We start from the raw sequence: 21,446 nt of genomic DNA, 5'->3' as shown, positions 1-21,446 counted from the left end.
GAAGGAAAGATTGGGAGTTTGGAATTGACATGTAGACACTGCTATGTTAAAAAAAAAATTAAGAAACAAATTAAGTTCATTAAAGTAAAAAAAAAAAAAATTCTTTTTACCCATTTTTGTTTCTATCCTCACATAAAAATAGCAAACAGTATGTGACACACTATACCATGTATACAATTATTATTAAAATAAACCTGATATGGTATTTAAAATGAAAAAAGTAAACACATCTGTTAGGTCCGCTTGGTTTACAGTGTTGTTAAAGTTCACTGCTTCTCTATGGATTTTCTGTCTGGTTGTTCTATCCAGTATTGAGAGTGGAGGAGTGAAGTCTCCTACCATTACTGTACTGCTATTTCTCCTTTCAGTTCTGTCAGTGTTTGCTTTACATGATAATTTAGTGTTTTATATACTTAGGTGCTCTAATGTTGTACGCATATATATTTATAATTGTTATTTCTCACTGGTTAATTGACCCTTTTGCCTTTATGTTTTTCCTTATCTCTTGTGACAGATCTTGACTCAACATCTATTTTGTCTGATATAATTATAGTCTTTTGGTTTGTTCTCTTCGGTTATCATCTGCATGGAATATCTTTTGCCAACCCTTCACTTTCATCCTATATATGATCTTAAATCTAAAGTGAGCCTCCTATAGGCAGCATATAGTTGTATCTTGTTTTTTTTTCATCCATTCAACTACCTTGTGTCTTTTTATTAGGGAGCTTAATCTATTTACATTTAGAGTAATTATTGATAGGGAAGGACTTATTACTGCCATTTTGTTAACTGTTTTCTGTCAGTCTTTTAGTTCTTCTGCCCCTCTTTTCCTCTCTTGCCGTCTTCGTGTTTCATTGATTTTTTTGTATTCGTATGCTTTGATTCCTTTCTCTTTTGCGTATCTTCTATAGGTATTTTCTTTGGTTACTATGGGGCTTACATAAAAGAAATTATAGTTACTCTACTTTTAATTCTCCCCTCCCACTGCATTTTATGTTACTGATGTCACAATTTATATATTTTTATATTGTGCATCCACTGGCATAGTTTTATAATTATAGTTATTTTTAATAGTTGTCTTTTAACTTTTATTATAATTAAAAGTGATATATCCATCACCATTACAGTAACAAAATAGTCTGTATTTGTCTATACCTTTATTAGCGAGTTTTGTACTTTCATACTATTGTTTATCATCCTTTCCTGTCAACTTAAAGAACTCCCTTTAGCATTTCTTGTAAGGTAGGTCTAGTGGTGATGAACTACCTCAACTTTTGTGTGTCTGGGAAAGGCTTTGTCTCCTCATCACTTGTTAAGTACAGTTTTGCAAGGTATAGCATTCTTAATCGGCAGGTGTTTTTTTCATTCAGCACTTTGAATATATAGTCACACCTCCTCCTGGACTGAAAGTGTTACGGCGGTTTCCTTACATGAGACAAGTTGCTTTTTTCTTGCTGATTTCAAAATTCTCTTTGCCTTTGGACTTTTGACAATTAGATTATAATGTATCTCAGTGTGGATTTTTGAGTTCATCTTATTGGGGATCCATGAGAAGTCCAGAATCTGGATGTCCATTTCATTCCCCAGATTTGGGAAGTTTTCAGCCACTATTTCTTTGAATAAACAGTCTGCCCCTTTCTCTCTCTTTTCTTCTGAGGCTCCCATAATACATATATTGGTCCATGCGATGGTATCCCACAAGTCCCTCAAGCTTTCTTCATGCTCTCACTCTTTTTTCCTCCTCTGACTAGATAATTTCCAATGGCCCATCTTCAAGTTTCCTGATTCTTTCCACTGCTTCATGTAATCTGCTGCTGAAACCCTCCAGTGTACTCTTCATTTCAGTTGTTGTACACCTCAGCTACTTAATTGCTAATTTTTGAAAAACATCTGAAAGCCTCGCTTTGGTTCATGCTTTGTTCTCTTGAACTCACTGAGCATCTTTATGACTGCTGTTTAGAATTCTCTGTCAGGTAAATTATATATCTCCATTTCATTGGGGTCAGTGTCTGGAGATTTATCTTGCTAGTCCAAACCACTGTCTTTGTTCTTAGTGGCCTCAAGGTGTATAGAGTATGCTGGGTCACGTCAGTGCTCTAATTCAGAAGCCAGTCCCTTGGGCAGTCCTCAGGAAATCTGAACATTGGATACATGGTCCAATTCTCCCCGCCCCCCAACCCCCCCACCCAAAGTAGAAGCTGGAATCTGGGCTTTTTTTCACCAGCTCATTCTGTGTTGGGCCAGAAGGAGGGGCTGTGTTGAGGGATAGTTCAAACTGCCACCTCTGTTCTCAGTGGCCCCGGTGTTCAATCAGCCCTTTGAGACAGATGAGACAGAAGCCAGTGGCTTAGGCTACACCCAGGAAAAAAAAATCACAATATTGGATGTATGATCCAGTTCTTTCCTTCTCTTCCCAGGGAGAAGCTGGGAGTTGTCTCCCAATCATATGGCACTTTGCCAGGGGTGGTGATTACGGCAAGAGGGTATCTCAAATTTTCCTACCAATTCTGATGTGGCTGGTTTCACACACACTTGGGGTGTGGAAGCCTCTCAACTGGTTTCTGGATTTCTCACAAAGGGAACTGGTCTGTGTATTACTGATTTGGTGTGCCTGTTGAAGAAAGGAGGGTCCAGAGCTTGCTATTCTGCCATTCTGCTAACATCACTCCTGCCCAACATAGTCTTTAAAGGGTGTATTTAATAACAGCCATTGTACACAAATAACTGCCTCCCGTCTTTCATTCTTTTTCTTTTTCTTTTTTTTTTTTTTTTTTTTTTTTTTTTTTTTTTGCCATACGCAGGCCTCTCACTGCTGTGGCCTCTCTCGCTGCGGAGCACAGGCTCCGGACGCGCAGGCTCGGTGGCCACGGCTCACGGGCCCAGCCGCTCTGCGGCATGTGGGATCTTCCCGGACCGGGGCACGAACCCGCGTCCCCTGCATCGGCAGGCGGACTCTCAACCACTGCGCCACCAGGGAAGCCCCCGTCTTTCATTCTTAACCTGAACGGCCAAATGTAAATTTCAAGGAAGATTTTCTATTTGGCATATTTTATAATTTATCTGTACTGAGTGTTCCATATAGTGATCCAACAATGATCTGAGTCTGGAGATAACAAAGAGCAATTTAATTTTTAAATGACTTAATTGCCAATGTCACTCAACCAAAACAGCACAAAATAGTACAAACAGTAGTTTCACCTGTTTTTGCTAAAGAAAATCTATTTTCTCCTATGAAGAGCTCAGCAGAATATCCAGAACACACACGTACAAACAGAATCCAAAAACGTTTAAACTGTATTCACAGTAGTGTAAAGATAGCCACAATGGGTGGGAGGCCATCTCCTGATCTCCTTTCCTGAGCATGTTTCCATTATTTTCCTTCATCGTTACTCACATCCTCCTTGCCTATTTTGGCAAGAAGCATTCCTATATATGTTCAGTTCAAGGCTTTAAATAAAGATGAGCTTCCCTTGTACAGTACTTTTTTAGTACATGCACCACTAAAAACTCATGGGAAAATCTAATGGGAAGAGAGGGAAGAGAATCACTTTTTCCACTGGTTTAGATTACATCTGATTGCAAAGCTATGTTTCCACAAGCCACTAGGCAGGAGCTGTACTCCACAGGTCCTTTAACCTACTTACAGTTCCCTCGCGACTGAGGGTCTTCAGAATAAGAATGGTTCACTGAGTTGTTACTCTAGTGAGTTTGTGGATTAAAAATAATAATAGTAATAAATAATTTGAGTACAAGAGCTTGTGTAAGAGATTTCCATGTTCTTCTCTCACTGTGTTAGCACAATGGCTTTCAAGTCTTTCCAGGAAAGCTAAGACCTATACAGTTCCTGTAATTACTACCTAAAAGGACTAGATGCAGGCTCCCTGGAGAGGTGGGGGCAGCACCGTGGGGGGCAGTCAGCTGAGTCACTCCAAAAACCAGCACTTACACAGCCAGCAGAGCAGAATATTTTCTTATGGTGAAGAAAAGACTCCTTGCAAATAACAAACTGTGACTCTTTTTATTTTGGTTTTGTTAAGTCTGACTTTTTTTTTCTATCAATGATCGGGCCTCATCTATGAGACAGTCATTTCCTGTATGTCAAATATCAGTAAATTACTTTTCATTTATAAAACTACGGTGGTAACACCACATTTTTAGCTGAGAAAGTAAAGATTTATGCTGCTTTTTAAAGTTTCCTTTATAAACCATTTCCTATCTTACAGTGCAAGACAAAGAAAAACTTCAGAATGAACATCTATCTTCTTGATGTAACAGATGCCCTCCTTTAAAGCCATGGCTAATCCAAGCCCCAGATAAATCATTTACTTTAATCTGACAAGACCTTCTTCAAAGTAAAGATAAGAGGTGGTATGACAGATAACAGCACTGTGGTTATGGAAGGAAATCCCACATTTTGAAGAGATTTATATTGAAATAAGTATGGGTGAAAGGACATGCTATCTGGGATTTGCCTTAAATACAGCACAGAAAAAAAAGAATAAAGGGATAAAATAGCAAATGTGGTAAAATATCTGCGTTCTTTACTTTTGACATGTTACTGAATTTTTTATAATCAAAGTTTTAAAATTTATAAAATTAAAAAACCCTACAGAATCATTTATTACTTAAAATACTTCAAGGGAGTCAGCAAATCTATGAGTTCTATGTTGGTACTTCATAACCTTGTATTTCAGAATTAAATGAATAATTACTCTTTTCAACCGACTAATGTGTTAAAGCTTTAAGCGTATATTAGTACCATAACAGTTCCTTTTTCACCAATTCATGTCTCTGGAAAGATGCTGTACAGTAATGATTTAAATTTTTTTATTTTTAAAATTATTTGAACTAAATGAATTAATCCTGCACTGAAGTATCGCCTTTAACGATCCTGCTACACCACTCAAGTCCTGACTCCAGTCTACTCCAAATGAGAAATAAAGGTCATGTTTCTTACGAAGCGTGTACATAAAAACAGCTTTCATTTCATCGATGTCACAGAGGCACAAGGGGTGCTTTTAGAGATTTTTCTTGTTGTTGTCGTCCACGTCACAGCACCGACTGCATTTAAAGTTGTTGTAAAAACGCTGGTGGATCACTGATCACATCAGCAGACACTGGATCAGGAGGGACCACATTTTGTGAAAAACTTACTTTCAGCTGATGAGAGGAGGCTTGGAATCTACCATTTGTATCCAAAAGCAAAAAGAATAAACCTCTCTTCCTCGGTTAAAAACAACAAAAACAACACACCAAGATGGAGGCCAGAGGAGAAGATTTCACCCCACTCACATCTGCGTGTACTAAGACTTGAAAATTGGAAAGCCTTCTCTTGGGGCTGTTTAAGACATACCAACCCCAGACCCCTTCTAGTTTATTTGAAATCATGGCTTGAAGTGTCTAAGAAAATATCAAGTCTATTTAAGTATTTAGGACTCCCTTTGAAAAAGGTTTTAGTATCTAGTACCAGGTTTTAAGCTTCAGTATATAAACAAACATTACCTCTACTCGTGGAAAACTAAAGTCTGGACATTTAGCAAACAGATGTATTAGGTGAAGAATTCCCATTTCACACCAAACTGCCTTCTAAACGAGGCCAATTTCTACAGAATATTCTTTTAAATAGGGAAAGACTTCCTTACATGGATACTTCAAGTGTAATTATGATTACAAAAACTCAGTTCACCTACATTTTAAAATCTAGTATATAAAGTGAAGAATACCTGTATTTCTTTAGGACTGTTAACCTCAGTAGCAAACACTTAAATATTCCAGCTATGTGACAAATGTTTGTTTCCTAACAGAACATTCCAAAGGAGAAACTACTGGTTATTCATTATAATTGAAGGTCAAGCATAATATGTGTCTACTGAAATAATAGGTTTCACTTGTAAGACTGTGTCTGTCAATCCTTTGGAGCAGAAAATTTGTTTTCATAGTCTACTTCCCTCTCTTCTATTGTATAGGATCGTTCTCCTGTTTTTCTTTTTTTTTTTTGCGGTACGCGGGCCTCTCACTGCTGTGGCCTCTCCCGTTGCGGAGCACAGGCTCCGGACGCGCAGGCTCAGCGGCCATGGCTCACGGGCCCAGCCGCTCTGCGGCATGTGGGATCTTCCCAGACCGGGGCACGAACCCGTGTCCCCTGCATCGGCAGGCGGACTCTCAACCACTGCGCCACCAGGGAAGCCCCGTTCTCCTGTTTTTGAAGTTCATCATCATCACACAATAACCTCTGCTGTATAAGTTAATCATAGTTTGTATCTGTCGTCGCCTGGATAAACTCTACAAAGTAATTATCAGTACTTCCAAATTTTATGAAGAACAAGTATTTGCCTTTATGATTTTTAAAAATATTGACCTGTGTCCTCATTAAAGGAAAAGAGCCTTAAAGTGTCCCTCCTATGGCTATAGACTTCCTGAATGAAATTCCAGGATGTTCTTCATGAATTTTTATCGGGAATGATGTCACCACGCTGGTGAAATTGTCATTCCTGACTTTGCTCCCCTGCACCAGAAGAATAACTAATAACTATTCACCATACTACCGAGAGAATCCTAGTGAGGCTAAGTAACCCCCCCCGCACCAGAAGAATAACTAATAACTATTCACCATACTACCGAGAGAATCCTAGTGAGGCTAAGTAACCCCCCCCGCACCAGAAGAATAACTAATAACTATTCACCATACTACCGAGAGAATCCTAGTGAGGCTAAGTCCCCCCCCCCCCGCACCATGGAGACCCAGGTCTGCAATATGGTAACACTGGTGCATAATTCACTTACAACTAAAGTTACAAAAATGAATATATGTCATAGGCACACTGGGGAAAGGGGAGAATTTCAGAATAGTGACACTGAAAAGTCTGCTGGCTCAGGATAAAAAAATTCTCATTACCGTAAAGAAGAGATGGAAGAGAGGGAAAAAGAGGGGTCAGATATGACATAGGAAGAAAAAAGGAAAAAAATCTTAGGGCGGGGTGGTCTGTGAAGACGTCATCAATCCTAACCCGCTGTCCTCAGGCAGCACTGCAGGGACACCATGCCAGGAAATGGAGACACGTAATCTTGCAAAGGCCTTCCTCCAAGGAAACCACGCGGATTTTCTTGGTACTATATCCTAAGAGCTAACAGTTGTCACTGAGTTGAATTTTCTATACCGTGAATCAAGATGAAGCTGACAATTCATATTCAGAAACTGTTTTTGGATTTGAGTAGGAAGAAGAATTCAGTTATTAGGATCCTCACTCAAACTGCTTTCTAAAGGAGGGATAACCACACAGCCTAAAAAGTTAAGAAAAGAACCAACAACGCCCCACCCCACCCCTCAATCCAACCAGCCTTAAGTAATGAAAGATTCCACACAAGTATCAGGAGATGTGAAAAACCAAATAATTAGACTTTTCTGTATGAAACAGTTATGAATGAAAAACTAATGCTGGGCCCTCCCAGGACAGCCTGTGTGGGGTAAACCAAGAACTCCTCTCATGACTGTGTGGTACCTGAGGACGGGAGGAAATCTGGCAATTCCTCAGGTGAGGATAAGGACTTAATCATCACCAGGCAGAGAGGAGGGGGAAGCCGGCGCTTCCAGAGAAAGCATTCTTCCCGCACTCACTGCATGACCGCACTACTGCTGCACAGGGAACAATGAGGCGTGGCCCCTGCCCTCACATCTGGTAAGAAAGAAAATATGCAACCAACAGTTACAACACAGTGTGGAAAATGTTACAAAATGTGCTCTTGGTGTACAGGAGGTGCTCCTGGAACACTCCAGAGTCTAATTAGCTCTGCCTGGGCTGGAGTGGAGGAAGGTGGCAGGGAGCAGACTGTACAGAGGAGGTGATGTTTGAGTTGACCCTTCAAGGACGACTGGAAATTGACTGGACAGACAAGGGGCAAGGGCAGAAGCAACAGCACGCTAGAAAGTAGGAAAGCAATGTGAGCTCAGGAAATCAAACTAGTCCACTAGGGCGAGTGTGAAGGGGAGAGCAGGGGCAGAGAGAAGCCTAGAAAGGTACGAGGGCTTGCATGATGGACTGAACACCTGCCCGAACCCCACTCAATTGAGGGGTAATGAGCATGAAACTCTAACAGAGAACTGGAGAGAACAGGTCAGTGGAGAGGTCAGCAGACAGAGAGGTCAACACTTAGAAACTGACAGTACATGGGCACGTGGTAAGTGACAGAGTAGACCAGAGCGAGCTGAAGCCCAAAGCTACATCAGGAAACACATGAGTAAGCTGATTAGGGTCACCTTCCCAGAGTGGACTGGTTGGAAGCCTTGAAAAGGAGTGGTTAGCCCTCCGCATCTCCTCTCCTACCCAGGCAGGCGGGTACGCATCTTACTCTCTGTGAAGGGGCTGAACAGAAGGCCAGACACAGCTCAGGGCCCTAGGGTGAAAAACCCAGCAACTGAATGCTAAAACTGAGTCCACTTCAGCCACCAGGTAAGGCCCACAGGCAGCCAGCCTCCAGCACTGCCACGGTCAGGAAGAAGACTGCTCAAAGACAGACTCTGATGTCCAGATGGGTCTTCCAAGTAGAAGGACAGGTCCACTCATTACCGCATTCCACAGGCTTCCAATTACTTTTTAATATCCACCTCTTAAATATGAGCAGCCAACCAAGGATCACCAGACATTTGAGAAAAGCATCTAATATGAAAAAGAGAAGCCAAAACAAAACCAGAAAGAACCTGGAGGAGAAAGACAATGAAGACTACAAAAGAATACTTCAAATCAGGGCTTCCCTGGTGGTGCAGTGGTTGAGAGTCCACCTGCCGATGCAGGGGACGCGGGTTCGTGCCCCGGTCTGGAAGGATCCCACATGCCGCGGAGCGGCTGGGCCCGTGAGCCATGGCCGCTGAGCCTGCGCGTCCGGAGCCTGTGCTCCGCAACGGGAGAGGCCACAACAGTGAGCGTACCGCAAAATCCCCAAAAAAAAAAAAAAAAAAAAAAAAAACACCTTCAAATCAATATCCTCATGTTGTTTTGTTCTCCATGAGGTAAGAATAAAATGATTTTTTTTAAAAGAAAGAACAATCAGAAAACAAAACAAAACAAAAAGAGCTCCTAATAATTAAAAATGTGATAGCATTAACTTTTTTAAAATCAAAGAAAACTTGGAGGATATAGCTCAGGACATCACCCAGAAAACAAGATTAGGCAAAGAAAAGAAACAGGGCGAGAAAAGATATTAAAATCAAATCATCAACCTAAAAGAACATCATCTGAATAATAAGATTTCCAGAAAGAGAAAAGAAAATATCACAGAACTAAGACAAGTCCTTGGAGGCGAAGGACAAGCTGGAAAATGACCACCACGTCCCAGCCAAACAGGCGAGAGAGACAAAGCACAGCATCTTGAAACATACAACACCCTGAAGACACGTTCCACCAAAATGAGGGGACAAACCACAGAAATAAAGGTGGTCGTCCCAGAAACAGGAGGAGATGAGGGAACGGGTGCTCAGATTGCCAGGTGTGCTGCAGGCCAAGAGCAACCGGTTCAGGCCGGAACAGGCGGCTGAGGGCCCAGGGAGGGGCAGCGCCAGGAAACAAGTGAGTCAGATGTACCACTTGGGGTGGTGGAACATTTCGGAGGAGATTTTCAATTGTTTGGAGAGCAGAGGGATTAATTTGTGATTGGTACACAGAAAACTAAGGAAATAAATAAAGCAACTTGACTAATTGTGGAAAAAGCAAATGACTGCATGAGGAAGGCAATGCTATCCTGGTTCTTCTGTGTGCGAGTCGGGCCTTCAGCGAGAAGACAGAGCACACTGGGAGGATGGGAGGTGGGGGGCAGGCAGCCGTGGAAGGCGGCCTTCTGAGAGAGCCAGTCCTTATCTTCCACGTGCAAAGTCGGCAGAGAAGACCTGAGTCCAAAGAAAGATCAAGATCTGGCACATAAGCCCGTAACTCAGAAATGCGGAGGGAAACACAAGCAAAGTGCTGGCCACAGGGAGCAGGGATCTGGGAGCGGGAGGGGCGGCACAGGGAGCTGAAAGGTGCTTGTGTTTTGTGGTTTTTAAAAAACATTCATTATAAACCCAGGAGTACTATTTGACTTTTAAAAACGACAGCTCTTTAATAAAAATTAGTAAAAATAAATAGGAAAGGAAGTTAGAGAGGAGGCAGACTGTGCAGAGAGGGAGCAGATTCCCATCCCAACAACACATCTAAAACTAACGGAAGAGGGGCTGCCCCGGGCTCTGCAGGGTGCTCTCCGCCCCCTCCTCCCCGGCCGTAGGCCACCCCCAGCCCCAGGAAGGCAGATGCACACAACTCCCTGAGGAATGCACACCGTGTGCAAACCACTGCGGTGGCCAAGGGGAACCTTCGCGTAACTTCAAAGAGCTGAAGAGCCACTCACTCCCTCACTGGACATGAACCAAGGAAAAGGCAGCCCAGTTGGCAGAAGCAGCCACCGGACACGACAGAAGGAACCAGCCAAGGGACGAAGCTGCAGGAGAGGAGCGGTGGGAAGAACCTGGGAGTCCCCAGATCAACCAGCCCTACTCCAGAATCCTAGGTACGCGGAGCCTTACCTACCTTCACGGACGTTAGTCTGAGCACAGTCATCGGCCACTTTTAAATACAAATAAATCAATTCCTGGCCCTGAAGTACTTAGGAAGTGGACTCAGTAGGGTTTAGTGACTACGTAGAGCGTGCAGCTAAGGAAGAGGGAAAGTCAAGCACAGCTCCCAGTCGGGGGCGTAAGTGATCAGCAATTAGAGGAGCAGGGCGGGGATGAGGACAGACCCGAGAGTGCGGACCACACGGGATTCCAGCGGGGTCTGCGGGCAGCCGGGGCTCAGTGTGAAGGACCAGAGGGAGACGTGAGCATAGCACAGAGCTGGGGAGCCTGAGATGCACACGTGGCAGTGGAAGAAATCGCCCCGAGGACAGGCAAAAAGGGGGAAGGCCAAGGGTGGGAGCCCAGAAAGCGTGGAAGGAGCTCGGGAGCCCGAGGTGGCAGCGCCAGCACAGGGCAGCTGGGGAAGGTTTCCAGGAGCAGGCGAAGGGCGGCACTGGGAAGGGGAAGACGAGGCTGGGACAGGGGCTGGATCTGGCCAGCAGCGACCAGAGAGCACGAAGCCTGGACGTGTGGCCTGGGGCCGAAGGGGCCGAGCAGGGGGGCAGCAGCCAAGGGAAGCCGCGGGCTGCTTGGAGGACAGCCTTCACCCGAGGAAGGAGCCCAGAGAGAAGATGCTCCAAGACTCCGGGGGCCCGGGGGCAGGCAACCTGAGTAGAAGGTGTGGGGAAGTGGCAAGAAAGGCCAGCAGGCCAGGGCTGGGTTTAGTGGGAAGGACCACTGGCTCGGGGAGGGAGGTTGCAAACGCCGGGACTGAATGAGTCCTGTTTGATCAGGGGCTGCACTGACCGTGTGCAAGCAGGAGTCGCCAATGTGCCTCACGTGCACACGGCTTTGACGCCCGAGATCCCTTACAACGAATCCAAACACGGCTGGCGCCCCAGACCATACACGTGCCTCTCGTGGGAGCTGTGACAGAGAAGCGGCAACCGCGACAAGAACAGGACAAGGCCAGCAGCCTGAGAAGTCCTCTGCAGAACCCCTGGTCCCCACCGCAGAGGGATGTTTCTGGGAGCCGCCTTCTCGGAGTTCTCCCAGGAAGGGCGCAAAGCAAAGGAGGGAGGGTTTTCTTCTTGTGCTCAGAACTTCAACAACAAAAAGCTTCTTCATCTAACCTAAATCCGTCAGATGTAAGTTTGAGGCTTTTTCCTCTGTCCTGCTCTTGCGGACACGGATCCACCAGTTGCTCACCCTCCTGGGACAGCAGTGCTAACTCCTAGACACGTGCTGGCTCACGTGCCAGCATCTCTACCTTTTTTTTACATCTTCATTGGAGTATAATTGCTTTACAATGGTGTGTTACTTTCTGCTTTATAACAAAGTGAATCAGTTATACATATACATATGTTCTCATATCTCTTCCCTCTTGCGTCTCCCTCCCTCCCACCCTCCCTATCCCACCCCTCTAGGTGGTCACAAAGCACCGAGCTGATCTCCCTGTGCTATGCGGCTGCTTCCCACTAGCTATCTACCTTACGTTTGGTAGTGTATATATGTCCATGCCACTCTCTCGCTTTGTCACAGCTTACCCTTCCCCCTCCTCATATCCTCAAGTCCATTCTCTAGTAGGTCTGTGTCTTTATTCCTGTCTTACCCTAGGTTCTTCATGACATTTTTTTCCCTTAAATTCCATATATATGTGTTAGCATACGGTATTTGTCTCTCTCTTTCTGACTTACTTCACTCCGTATGACAGACTCTAGGTCTATCCACCTCATTACAAATAGCTCAATTTCGTTTCTTTTTATGGCTGAGTAATATTCCATTGTATATACGTGCCACATCTTCTTTATCCATTCATCCGATGATGGACACTTAACGGAAACATGTCTCAAGTTCTCCACAGCCAGCTGAAAGGCTCTGACAGTGAACTGATTCTCAGCTAAGACTCAGAGCGAGCTGGATGCATATTTGTAAATGTTCATCTCTGAAGAGGCACAGTGTTCACCCAGACCCCCCAGAAAACATGAGGAAAATATATGACAAACAGGAAAATGGCTAGATTTCAAACTCACTGCTTGTAAAACTGTACTGCTTACATTTTGAAGAGTTAACAGGAAGCAGCCTAAAATCCCATTACGATCAGAACTGTCTCAAGATGTGAGGAGGCATCCTGGAGGCTGTTCTACTCTACATCGAGGGCAGAAGGTTCTCCAGGAGAAGAGAAGAGATGTAGCTGGCTTCTTGCAGCCCACACCTGAGACTGTCCCAATGTCAGAGCTCAGGGCATTAATTACATTACAAACACTATACTGTCTTCACACTCTTTTCTCATCAATAATTTTCAAACTAAGCAAAAGATAGGAAAGAATGACAGAGACCGAGGGAGGAATGTCTCACTTCAAACACGACCCATAGAGCGTCCCACACACCTCTTCCCTGTGTTGAATTCCTCCAAGGTCTGCAATCTTTTTTTTAAAGGCAATGGAGCTCTTTCCTCAAATGAAATCCCACCTGCTGGCCCTCAATACAGAACCATAAAAACAGCCATCCAGACAAAGGTGTGGGCCAGGAGCCCAACCATCTGCAAAGCTGCTTTGGGGTCCTGCCGACAGGCCTAGGGGACTCAGCCGAAGCTGCAGCCCTCCTCGCTTCTGTCCCCCGCTCGACACCACGCTGTCTGCCACCTGGGCAACCATGTTGGACGCAGCACAAGGCGCCTGTGGGCCTGCCTCCTCCAGTGGCCCAAGGCCCTCAAAGGCACGTGCTGCATCTCACACACTGTGTCCCCAGCCTCTCTGGGTCCCATGCCTGTCACACTCCAGGTGTGCAGTCTGCTGGGGACACTGGCCAGCACAGCTCAGGGGGGACCGTGACATGAGCCTCACGGTTCCGTCACTCCGGGTGAGGGAAGAATGTGAAGCCGAGACTCCCTCTGACATTGTCTTAACTGCTTTCGCATCTGTTCCCTCATCTGATCATTACAAAAGCCCTGGGAATTGGGCAGGAAATAATTCACACCCCTCGTCACAGAGGAGGAAACTGAAGCAGGGAGAGGTTAAGTGTGTGTGCAAGGTCGCTCACTGGGCCATGGCACGCATCTCTGAGCAGACTGCAGGGGCAGTAAAATCCTACAAAAATAAAATGCTGTAATAAATAAATCCAAGTGCTTCACACAGAAACACACATGTGCTATTGGATACTAAGATGCCTTTGGGGGATGGGGAGGGAAGAAACTCAAGAGTTGAGACTACTACCGCTTTGTAATTCTCATAACACTAATTTTGAGAAGAGAAAAAAATACTGAGCATTTTTACTTGAAAATAAAATGGAAACATGAAATATACAGTGATAAGAAGTCACAAGAAGCAATTCATTAAGAAAAATAAAAAAGGTTCCCCAAAAAGTTATGGTTTCATATTATACTGTTTGATTTTACCACAATTAAACTGAAATCTCAAGTATAAAATGTTCTGGCATTTTAGGGATTCTCCTGTACTTGGAAAACACAAGTTTTACATTTACAACGGTTTTAACTAGTCAACCCTTATATTAAAAAATGAATTATCAATATATAATTTTATTAGGTTATTATACATCATTTTATCATGAACGTAAAATAGGCACCTTAAAGAAAAACTTGAAATTAGGTTTTAAAAATGACCCAGAGGCTCACCATAAAATAACCACCTACACGCAGCATTTTGATTAATTTCCTTCCAGTTAGTTTGACAATGTGGGTAGTTTCCTTCGGTTGTTTTATGATGTGGTAATTACACCACATACACCATTTCGTATCCTGGGTTTTCTCCTTAACATTATATCATAAGAGCTCTTTCAGATTATTACGTCATCTTTATAACCACGATCTCTAATTTATTGAACTACTATATGATCCTTTAAGTGGTTATACCACAGTTTACTTAACCAGTCTTCTATTTTCGTACTAGTAGGCTGTTGCCAAATTTTTACTATCATAAAGAATGCTGTAACGACCACAACTTTTATTTTCTTCCCATTTTGTCTCTTTTAGATAAATTCCTAAAGCATATTACCAGGTCAAAGCAGATGATAATTTTTTAGACTTGCTTAAAAATTGTATCAAATCTTTGCCACCCCAAAGATCGAATGCATATTATTACCAGCAATGAATGAAAATACTTATCTGATTAAACCGTTACGGATGATCAATAAAATCATGGGTATCGTTTTCTTTGTTAATAAGTGAAAACACACCCCCTCACTATGCTATTTCGTGTTTCTCCCTGAGAGTACATACTTTCCCACCATGACTACTGACTGGTTGAACTTCTTTTGTGAACGATTCATGTCCATTATCCATTTATCAATCGGCTGTTTATGCAGATTTTAAAGTAAATTTGTATGAGTATTTTCTATAATTAAACTGTTAACTCAGTATTCACAGTATCGGTGGGGAATGGTATTTCCCCAATCTATTAACACATGAAATTTCGGTGTTAATTTTTACCTGGACAAGCTCAGTGTTCTTTCCCTTTGTCATTCTTTACCAGCCTTTGAGACAGCTCTCCTGAACCCCCGCCCCCGGCCCCACTGTATTAGTACTTCACGCTTTTCCCCCTCAGCTCACGTCGTTTTAACATGACACATCAGGTTCAAGAGGCGTTACCTGTTGGTCATCGGGCGTCCATATGCCACATGTGATTTGACTTTCCAAGTTGATCTCAGATGACCAGTGTCTTTGTCCACTGACAGAACCAACCAGGACAAACCCATCTCGATACGAAATAAGTGCTTGAGTCCCATCGTGGCTCCACGTGAAATCACTCACCTTTGGGACACACAGATAAAAGGAGTCAATTTGTAATCTGAAAGGGAAAGCACTTTCATCAAAGACTAGACGTAGTCATTACCTTAGCCTTTGGCTAAGATCGAGATGGCCTTAAAGAGACAATACAATGTGTTGTTGCACGTATTTTAACAATAACACATAAAACACATTATTTGAAAAGCATATGCCAGTGTGGAGGTGCTAAGTGTGTCACACATGGTAATTCAGTAAGCCCATGGTAATACCTCCCACAGCGGAGAGAAGTAACTTCTCCTTGGTCTCACAGGGCTGGCGAGGGGCAGAGCGAAGAATGATCAAGGGTTGTGCGGCTCCAGCATCCTTGCTTTTAGACACTGTTCTACGGCCTGCCCCTTACGGCCTGTACCAGATTCTCCATCAGTGTCTCGGGGTCGCTTATCAAGATAGTAAAGCTCTCAGTTTCTGATTATATACGTTTCTCAGTCTTGCTAACAACATTCCCGCAATCAAAATGAGAAATAATCTCTAACTGGAACACATTACTTATACTTGGGTGTTCAGTTCTATCAAATGCATTTATTGCATTTATTCAAAGGACCACATGTTTTTCCTCTTTTAATCTATTACTGCAGCAAATTACTTCCATGGATTTCCCAGTTTTATGCCATCCTTACATACCTAGAAGAAGCCCAACTCCGAGGTCAAGTATTGTCCTTTACACGTACAGTTGAAGTTGATTACGTGTTTGGGATTTCCACATCTGTATTCACGAGTGAGGCAAACTTGTGATTTCATTTTTTATAACGTCTTTGTTTGAATTTATCAGGGTTAATGCTGACCTCTCGGAATGAGTTAGAGGGTAGTCCCTTTTCTTCCATGGCCAGGAAGAATTTGTATAAACTGGGCCGACCTGTTGCTTCAGAGTTGGGTGGAACCATCTGGCTTTGCACTTTTTCGTGGGATGATTTTTAATCATTGCTTCAATTTATTTAATAGTGTTAGCAGCAGGCAAGCTTCTCTTTTTATTTCTTCTTGAGTCAGTTCTATTAGAATATTTTTTTAGGCATTTGTCCAGTTCACATAAGTTCTCAAAACTGTTGGCAAGTAGCTGTTAATAGTACCTACCGTCCTTTTAAATATCACCTTTAGTGAGCTATAATTTATGCACAATAAATAAAGTCCCCCTTGGCAGTCAATCCCCTGCCCTCACCCTGGGTCTGAGGCAACCAGTGACCTAACTTCTGTAACTAGCTGCTGCTTCTAGGAGGTCCGCATGAACAGAACCACACAGTACGCTCACTTTTCTTTATGATTGCTTCTACTCGGTGTGATAATTTTGAGAGTATTCTGATTTCTTGGGTGCATCAGTAGTTCATTCCTTTTTACAGATGAGTAATGTTCCATGGTATAAATATACCACGATTTATTCATCTCCCCAAAGGGCTGGGCATTGGGGTTGTTTCCAGTACTTGCTTATTACAGAATTGCTATGAGAATGCACGTGCAAGACTTTCTGTAGGCACATGGTTTCATTTTTCTTGCGTAAATACCTAGGAATGGAATTAACTGCTGGGTCATATGGTCAGTGTATGTTTAAATGCATAAGAAATTACCAAGCTTTTCCAAAGTGGCTAAACCATTTCACATTCCCATCAGCAATGCATGTGAGTAGGTCCACACCTCACCAGCACTCGGTACTGCCAGTCTTTTTTATTTTAGCTATTCTAGTAGGTGTGTAGTGGTAGGACGCTGTGCTTTTAATTTGCGTTTCCCCAATGACTAATATGCTGAGCATCATTTCATGTGCTTATTGATCATATGCACATCCTCTTTTGGAACCTTTCTATTCACATCCCTTGCCATATATATCTATTTGTATATCCGTTCACGTTCACCTATTCATTATATACGTAAATACACACACACGTACACATACGTATACAGATATATAGACGTTTTTGACCTTCTTGTTGTGTTGTAAAAATTCTAGATACTACCCTTTATCTGAATATGTGCTGCAAATAATTTCTCCCATTCTGTAACTTGCCTTTTCATTTTCTTAAGGATATCTTTCAAAAAGTAAGTTTTAAATTTTGATGAAGTCCAATATCAAGTTCTTTCTCTTACGTTTCATGCTTTTTGTATCCAAGAAATCTTTACCTAATCCAAGGTGGCAAACGCAAACTTTCCAGAAGAAGTGTACAGCTTTTACATTTATGTCTATGATTCATTTAATTTTTGCACAGGGTGTATGGTAAGAATCAAGGTTCTACTTTTTAAATTTTAAATGCAGATATTCAGTTGCTTCTGCACCATTTGTCAAAAAGACTATTCCTTGGATGTCAAATAGACTTATCGTGGCGATCATTTCCCAGTAGATACAAATTTTGTTGTATACCTGAAACCAGTATGTTATATGTCAATTATACCTCAATTTTAAAAAAAAGATGATTCTTCCCCCACTGAATTACCTAGGCATCTTTTATTTACCTTTGACTACCTTGTAATCTCTACCTTATCTACAGTTATGCTCAACTTTTCATTCATAAAATTATTTTAGGTTTCATCTTTCTTCTCTTACTCAAGAATTGCCAGCAGTTTGTCTACTTCATTAATTTTTTTCCAAAGAACAAATTTTTGAATTTGTTGATCTCCTCTATTGTATGATTTTTTCGCTATTGCATTAATTTCTACTTTTATTTAAATTATATTTTCTTTCTCCTTTTACTGGATTTACTCTGTTCATTTGATCAGAGTTTTATTCCTTTCTAATATACATAAATTAAGGATATATATTCTCTTTTTAAAAAAAATTAGTTTATTTATTTAACTTCGGCTGCGTGGGGTCTTCGTTGCTGCGCGCAGGCTTTCTCTAGTTGCGGCGAGCAGGGGCTACTCTTCGTTGCGGTGCATGAGCTTCTCATTGTGGTGGCTTCTCTTGTTGCAGAGCACGGGCTCTAGGCACGTGGGCTTCAGTAGTTGTGGCGTGTGGACTCAGTAGTTGTGGCTCGCGGGCTCTAGAGCTCAGGCTCAGCAGTTGTGGTGCACGGGCTTAGTTGCTCTGCGGCATGTGGGATCTTCCCGGAGCAGGGTTTGAACCCTTGTCCCCTGCACTGGCAGGCGGATTCTTAACCACTGCGCCACTAGGGAAGACCCTAGGATATATATTTTCTTATATCACCACTTTAATCCTATCTCACAGGTTTCGGTATGTAGACAGTCCATTATCATTCAGATCTAAGATTTTATAAATGGCCATTAAATTTGTTCTTTAACCCATGAACTATTTAACAATGCATTTAAAAATGACCAAATGTCCAAACATTTGGTCAGCAATTTCCTTTCTTTTCTTTTTTTCTGGCCACGCTGCATGGCTTGTGGGATCTTAGTACCCTGACCAGGGACTGAACCTGGGCCCTGGCAGTGAAAGGGCCGAGTCCTAACCACTGGACTGCCAGGGAATTCCCACCAATTTCTTAAATGTATGTTTTTGTTATTAACTTCTAACCCATTCAGAAATCATGGGCCATAATCATGAGAGCTACCAATGGAAATCTGTTTAGGTTTTATGAATGCCCCAAAACAGGCTGGCAAACTATGGCCAGTGGGCCAAATCTATTTGCCACCTATTTTTGTACAGTCCACAAACTATGGTTTTAAATGGTTAGGAAAAAATTTCGAGAGGAATGATCCTTTGTTGTATGTGAAATCATATAAAATTCAAATTTTAGCATCCATAAATAAACTTTTTAACTTTATCAACAAAAAGTTTTCTGGTTTTCTTTTCTTTCTGGTTAGTACTTACGTAATATCCTCAATTCTGACTCCTCGTCCACAAAGCCTAAAATATGTACTATCTTGCCCCTCCACAGAAAAAGTCTGCGAAACCTCAGAACATGATTAATTTTTGTAAACATTCGGTGTGTGTCTGAGAAAAATGTATGTTCTCTACTTGGTGGATTCAGTAACTACAAGTGTCCATTAGGTCAAGCTTGTTAACTGTGTTGCTCAGATCTTCTATATCTTTGCTGATTTTTTTTTGTTGTTGAAACTTCTCAGTATATCAATGAATTTATCAGTTTTTACTTTCAGTTCTGTCAATTTCCTTCATATATTTTGACGCTATTATTAATAAGTGCATACATATTTAAAACATCATCTTGGTAAACTACAGCTTTTATCATTATGTGGTAGCACTCTATAAACGAAACATTACTTTCTATCTTTAAGTCTATTTCATCCGAAAATAACAGTTGCTACTCCAGCTTTCTTTTTTCCTGGATAATTTGCTCAATACATCTTTTCCATCTTTTTACTTTAAACTTGTATATGTCCTTAAGTTTTAGGTGTGGCTCCTAATAGCATATAGCTATGTTTTTAAAAACGTAACCTGTCAAGCATCATCTTGATCGGTGAAGTCAGTTCATTTACATTTATTCTAATTATTGTTATATTTGGCCCTGTTTCTATCGCCTTAATTTACTTTTTCAGTTTGTACTACCTTTTAAATATTTTCTAACTTAAAAAAATGGATTATCTATCATCTTCACTGTTGCTTATACTTGGAAATGTTCACCTTCATTGAAATTTGTAACGTTACTGGACTTTTCACACTTCAGGTAGTAATAAAACAAATGAACACACACCAAAAGGACATGAACTTCTTGCTGTTTTCCCAGCAGGGGTTATAGGTTATCAGTGGTCAGCACGTCCCCCTCGTGACAATGGCATGGGGGTGTGAGACAGCTCCTCGACAGCTGGTCTGAAGGTACTGGAAAAAGCTGTTTGTTTTTCAACTCAGAATCTTGGTTTCTCTGACCTTATGTTTCAACCAGTTACGTTATCTAGTTTTTCTTAAGAACTGAAGAGTTTTTTTTTTTTTTACAGACAACACATTAATTCTGCAATAAACTGTAAAAGTCCTTTCATTTTGCAAAGATAATGTTACTTATTTACATGGGTTTTAACTCATTTATCTTTGTGCTAAAGGAAAAACATCTCACTAGAGTGAGAAAACGTATAGCCAGTGACAAGATGCTTCTCCAAGGCACCACCCATCTTACAGTCACAAAAAATGTAACAGAGGATGTTCACATGATCTAATTGCGTTGATTAAATTAGGTTGGCATGGAGTGATAAGACTGTACCAAAATTGGAAAAACAAAACCAGGGGAACTGAGTCCCTAGTGTGTTAAGGAAATAAGCAGAAAGCCCTCTGCTGTGGCCTATCCGATGCGGGGGGCCGTGGCACTCCTTGTCCACGTTCAGGGCTCTCTCGACATGACTGACCGAAGCTGAGGAGCAGCCTGGACGGCCCGCCGCCCAAGACAGCCTTTCCTCTGACGGTCCGAGGCCTGGGCCTGGCACAGCCGGCCTGTGACCAATGCTATGAAATAATGCAGGCACTGTTCCAGACTCATTTTGGAAATAAAGGACTCATAATCATTTCCTGAAAAAAAGAGTGTTAAAGCTTCACTTGGCTTCTGCCAAATGTCTGATTACTTCACGACAATGAAAGGCCTGCTCTATAACAAAGATCACCTGTCACCTCTTCTAAAGAGTATCACTTCAAGGACGCTCCTCCTCCAGGCACAGAACCGTCCCTCCTGCCCCCACACACCGCTCCCGGCGCACGGACCCTCCGCTCCCTCCACCAGTGAGCCATCCTCACCGGTGCATGACGCTTCTCATACAGGACGTGACTCCAACACAATTAAAAGCAGCCAAATCTCCCCCAAATGCAAGTGCTTAACGATAACAAGTGCTCAATGGATTCTGAGGTCTGTAGAGTCAGAGTGGCAAACAGCAAAGCTATATGAAGATCTGGATCAGATCACTAGATACAGTGATTACTCTGGTCGAACCTGAAAGGAACAGGCTTTTGGGAGATTCTAGGTGCTTCCAGATGTTCTGGTCCATGTAAGCTCATTCACTTCCAGGTCTGAATTCGTCCGTTCTAGTTTCTAACACGCTTTTCTTTTCGCCGAACTCTCAATGAAAAGAAAGGCTGAGGGTATATGACGGTGGCAGAGGCCACACGGCTCTGACGTGGAGGTGACAGATGTCTCCCTCCTCAGAGAAGCTGCCGTCAGCAGGAGACAGTGTGGCAGCACCACCAGG

The 21,446-nt window shown here is 42.5% G+C and overlaps 1 protein-coding gene across 1 annotated transcript in view; it reads right to left on the bottom strand.

The window, feature by feature from the left end:
* Positions 1-21,446, bottom strand: part of TULP4 (TUB like protein 4) — a 169,853-nt gene that overhangs the window by 54,598 nt on the left and 93,809 nt on the right. The window contains exon 3 of the mRNA XM_024747852.1: positions 15,186-15,347. Within this exon, the coding sequence (XP_024603620.1) occupies positions 15,186-15,347 (162 nt within the window). The remainder of the gene's footprint in view (positions 1-15,185; positions 15,348-21,446) is intronic.

The sequence above is a fragment of the Neophocaena asiaeorientalis genome, unplaced genomic scaffold, assembly GCF_003031525.2.
Source record: "Neophocaena asiaeorientalis asiaeorientalis breed wild unplaced genomic scaffold, Neophocaena_asiaeorientalis_V1.1 scaffold123, whole genome shotgun sequence".
NCBI classification, from domain to species: domain Eukaryota; kingdom Metazoa; phylum Chordata; class Mammalia; order Artiodactyla; family Phocoenidae; genus Neophocaena; species Neophocaena asiaeorientalis.
Note: the sequence above shows the minus strand (reverse complement) of the source record. Positions and strands in the feature narration are given on the sequence as shown.